The sequence below is a fragment of the Sciurus vulgaris genome, assembly GCF_902686455.1.
Source record: "Sciurus vulgaris genome assembly, chromosome: 15".
In the NCBI taxonomy this organism is placed as follows: domain Eukaryota; kingdom Metazoa; phylum Chordata; class Mammalia; order Rodentia; family Sciuridae; genus Sciurus; species Sciurus vulgaris.
The window spans coordinates 90,111,788-90,116,420 of record NC_136476.1 but is presented as its reverse complement, the minus strand read 5'-3'; the positions used below and the strand labels follow the sequence as shown (position 1 = coordinate 90,116,420).

General features: G+C 61.3%; 1 protein-coding gene across 1 annotated transcript; it reads left to right on the top strand.

Annotated features, from left to right (window-relative positions):
- Nucleotides 1-326: 326 nt before the first annotated feature.
- Nucleotides 327-2,088, top strand: FUT7 (fucosyltransferase 7). Its single transcript, XM_079112843.1, has 2 exons — nt 327-511; nt 617-2,088. The coding sequence occupies exons 1-2, from the start codon at nt 499-501 to the stop codon at nt 1,630-1,632; spliced, it is 1,029 nt and encodes a 342-aa protein (XP_078968969.1). The 5' UTR covers nt 327-498; the 3' UTR covers nt 1,633-2,088.
- The last annotated feature ends 2,545 nt before the right edge of the window (nt 2,089-4,633 follow it).

Genomic DNA, 4,633 nt, shown 5'->3' with positions numbered 1-4,633 from the left:
GCTGATGCCACAGGGAGGGGCTGCGGCCTGGGGCAGTGCACCTGCTCTCCGAGGATACCCTGGGTCTGCATGGTGGGCGGTGCTGGGTGCCCATCTGGGTAGGGGCTGCATCTGCGCAGGGTGCTCATGCGGGCAGCCTTCTTTTCCCTGGACCAAGCAGGCCTCCTCCTCCTCCTCTGGTGCCCAGGTGGTCAGCTTTGGGCCTCTCTGGAGACCAGCAGGGCTGGCGGGGGCCCTGGCTTGTGGCTCTTCCTGTAGCCACCCCACTCCAGCAGAGGAGTAGAGGAGGTGGGGGTGGGGTGGGTGATGGCAAAGGCCACGGCAGGGGCGGGGCAGGAGTGGGAAGGCCCCACTGCCCTCACCTCGGCAGATGAAAGCACAGTGCTTCCAGGCAGGGGCTGAGTGAGGGGCACAGCTGTGATTTCAGGGTGCCGCCAGGGTAGCTGCTGTGATTTGAGAACCTAGGTTTCTCTGGTGACTGATTCCAGGAGGCTGTGAATGAATAATGCCAGTGAGTACCTGCTGGGGAGCCCTGGCTGGGGGAGGGGAGGTGGAGAGTGGGGCCTGCAGGTGTCCTGAGCTGGGGTACCAGCCTCTCCTCCCTGTCCTCCTGCAGGGCGTGGCACCACCTGGAGACTATGGGCCTGGGGGGGCCTGGCCGGGGGCACCCTGCTCTCAGTCCTCTGGCTCCTGTGGCTGCTGGGATCAGCCCCAGGTGGTGCACCAGAGCCCCAACCCACAGTCACCATCCTCATCTGGCATTGGCCCTTCACCGACCAGCCCCCTGAGTTGCTGGGTGACACCTGCACCCGCTACGGTGTGGCCCGCTGCCGCCTGAGCACCAACCGAAGCCTGCTGGCCAGTGCCGACGCTGTGGTCTTCCACCACCGCGAGCTGGAGACCCGGAGGTCTCACCTACCACTGGCCCAGCGGCCGCGTGGGCAGCCCTGGATCTGGGCCTCCATGGAGTCACCCAGCAACACCCACGGCCTCGCCCGCCTCCGCGGCATCTTCAACTGGGTGCTTAGCTACCGGCGCGACTCGGACATCTTTGTGCCCTATGGCCGCCTGGAGCCGCACTCTGGGCCCGCACCCCCGGTGCCAGTCAAGAGCAGGATGGCCATCTGGGTGGTCAGCAACTACCAGAAGCGGCAGCGGCGCACGAGGGTGTACCAGCAGCTGGCACCTCACCTTCAGGTGGATGTGTTTGGCCGTGCCAACGGGCGTCCACTGTGTGCTGATTGTCTGCTGCCCACCGTGGCTCCATACCGCTTTTACCTGTCCTTGGAGAACTCACAGCACCAAGACTACATCACTGAGAAGTTCTGGCGCAACGCGCTGGCCGCTGGGGCTGTGCCCATCGTGCTGGGGCCCCCGCGGGCCACCTATGAGGCCTTTGTCCCTCCCCATGCCTTCGTGCATGTGGATGACTTCCGGTCTGCCCAGGAGCTGGCTGTGTTCCTCAACAGCATGAACGAGAGCCACTATCGTGGCTTCTTCGCCTGGCGTGACAGGCTGCGTGTGCGGCTGCTGGAGGACTGGCAGGAGCGCTTCTGTGCCATCTGTGCCCGCTACCCCCACCTGCCGCGTGGCCAGGTCTACGAGGACCTGGAAGGCTGGTTCCAGGCCTGAGCTCCCACTGGTGACAGAGGCTGTGGGCAGAAGGCTGATGTTGAAATCAAACCATGGGCATCCGGCCCCCTGAGCCAGGGGAGCCGACTCAAGGCTAGGGTCAGAGCCAGGCATCAGGGAGGAGCAGGCTGGGGCTTCGAGGCAGACACTGGGGAGGAGGGAGGAGCAGGGAGGAGCTGGTGGAGTGCACGTTGCTCAGGCTGATGAGGGAGGAACTCCCCACCTTGAACACATCTTGGTAAATCAAAGTTCAGCTGAGGCTGGGGCTGTGGCTCAGTGGTGGAGCGCTTGCCCAGCACAGGTGAGGTACTGAGGTACGATCCTCAGCACCACATAAAAATAAATAAATAAATAAAACAAAGGTACTGTGTCCATCCACAACTAAGAAAAAGAAGTTTTAAAAAGCTCGGCTGAAAGGGGTGGAGCAGATAGGGCCCTGGGACGGGGACATCCCCTAGTTTGCGGGGTACAAACTTAGGCCCCTGAGCATCCCTAACTATGGTGCTCTGATCCCAACGGTGTGGGTGCAGGGCCCTGCTCCTTCTGCACTCTGGAGCCCCTGCTTAGGCCTGCACTGTGACCAGGCCGACAGGGCTTTGTTGAGAGGGAGGGAGGCAACAAATAAACGCAAACCTGCTGGACACCACTCCCCAGTCATGCGGTTCTGGCTTCCATCCCCACCTGTCTGCTTGGCCTGGGGTCCGTCACCCTCCCTCTGCCTGAGACCTCTGCCAAGTGGCACCCTATCATGGAGCTGGCCCCTGAGTCCCAGAGACCCAGGTGTGTGGAGAGCAGGAAACAGGCCAGCAGCCCAGCTGGGAATGGCGCCTTGGCATCTCCTCCATGGTGATGGCAGCCTGGGGCTGGGGTCGGCCTCGAGGATGCTGCTGTCGCCAGGGAACCCCTGGTGGCATGCTGGGTGTGGGGAGAGGCCAGGAGAAGCAGGGGTGAGCCTGCGGGTGGTGCTGACAAGGGCCCTGGCAGGCCAAGTCCCTGGGGTGGGGGCAGGGGCTTCTCTTGGGTGGGGGCTTCTCTTGGGTGGGGGCAGATGCAGGCAGGAAGCCCCCCTCCCCCAGTGACTTTGGGGAATGCCTGCCTTGGCCTCCTGTCCTGACCCAGTTCCATGGGCTAACTGAGGAGATGCAAGTGTCCTGAGACCGGGGGTTAGGGGTGGGGTTTGTTCCCTCACCCACCTACCCAGGGTCACCTCTCCTGCAAAGGAACTGGGAGGGGTGGGAAGTTGCAGTACCCTAGGTTTTTCACTTATTTTAGGGGTTCCCTCTGTGCCTCCCAGGTTGGACACCACACAGCCTCACACCCACCCATCCCATTCACAGGTGAGGACACAGGCTGGTAAGCAGCCATCAAAGCCACCCATAAGACCAGCCCCCCAGCTCCCAGGTCCAGCCTGCTTTCTTCTGCCCTCTGCTGGCCATGTGGAGGAATGGACCCTGCAAACCTTCCCCGACCTGCTATTAAGTCCTGTTCTGTCCCAGTTCCCGCTTACCTTCAACAAGTGATGGACCATCTTTGTGGAAGTGATTGGATCCCTATGTCCCTCAGAACTGGGAAGACAAACTAGTGCAAAAGGGCAGCCTGTTTCCCAAGCACCCTGCTTGTCCCTGCCAGCTGAAAGCTGTTTCTGGGGCCAGCGTCCCTAGTGTACATTCACTGCTCAGAGGTCACAGCTGAACGGAGCACCCAGGTGTTCTGTCAGCCGCGTGGATGTCTGTAACAGGCTCTTATAATAACTTAGGATACCTTGGCACTATAGTTTGAATATGTTTAACTTTTTCAGACACGGCCAAACGGTCACCCTTGACAGTTTCCAGGTGGACCTACCCCCACCCCCAGTTCCTCTGCCTCGTGTTCACGTCCCTGTAGAATGGCTGGATGCAGCCTGCTCAGCTCACCCAATGACCTTCACACCTGCATGGACTGTGTGGACATGCCACAGCATCCACTCTTGGTCAGTGTGACCCCATGGAACTCATGCCTGCCCACCCACCAAGTAAAACTCCTGCGGGGAAGCTGGGCACAGTGGTGCATGTTTGGGAGGCTGAGGCAGAAGGAACACTTGAATCCAGAAATTTGAGACCAACCTGGCAGCATATCAAGACTCCCCCATCTCAAAATAAGAAAAAAAAATCTCATGGGAAACTCATTTGTGGGATGCAAGAAAGGAGATGACCATGTGCTGTTCCACTGCCCTCTATGACCTGTGAGCTCTCTAAGGACATCTTCATTTCTACCTTTCCTAATTCCTGAAGGATGCTTTCCATCTTAAGAACGTAATCAATGGCACTTAGACAACAGGTGGCCCATTTACTAGAGACACAGAAAGCCCTTATGGGGTGGGTCAGCCCACCTCAGTCCCTGTCACCAGGGGCCTCCGCTAAAAGGCACCAGCCAAGATGTGCTATTTGGGCTGGACGCTGGCTCCTGCAGCCTCCAGGGCAGTGCCTGCCAGTGCAGGTGAGGTCTTTGCCACCCATCCTAGGTAAACTCCCACCTGTCCTAGGTTAGAGCGCTGACCTCCACAGTGCTCCTGGGGCCTGTCGGGCTCTCGCGTCCAAAGGAGACTCCTGCCTGGCACAGCGGGGCGGAGCAGTGACCTGGTGGGGACCAAGGCCTGCAGCTTTCCCTCAGGGTGCCTGAATGACAGCGACCACCTTGGGGCGCCTCTGCGGGAGACCCCCGTCGTGAGGACACAGGCCTGGGGCTCCTGCAAGAAACTACGGATCCCAGATCCGGGAAGGGGTGATCCGGGAGTCTGGCTTCAGACGCGGGCTCTGAGGGGCTTTGGCGGGCACCGCGCTCCGGCGCCGGGTGGGAGGACGATGGAGGCCTCGCTCGCTGCGCAGGTGCAGGCGGGCCCGGACGCTGCGAGCGCCCCCTGATGGGCGCAGCGCGCGGCGCGGCGCCTTTAAGCGGGGGCGGCGGGCGCGGGCGGGGCGCGGCGCCGATCGCTGTCGCCGCGGCCGCCGGGGTGGAGCTAGCG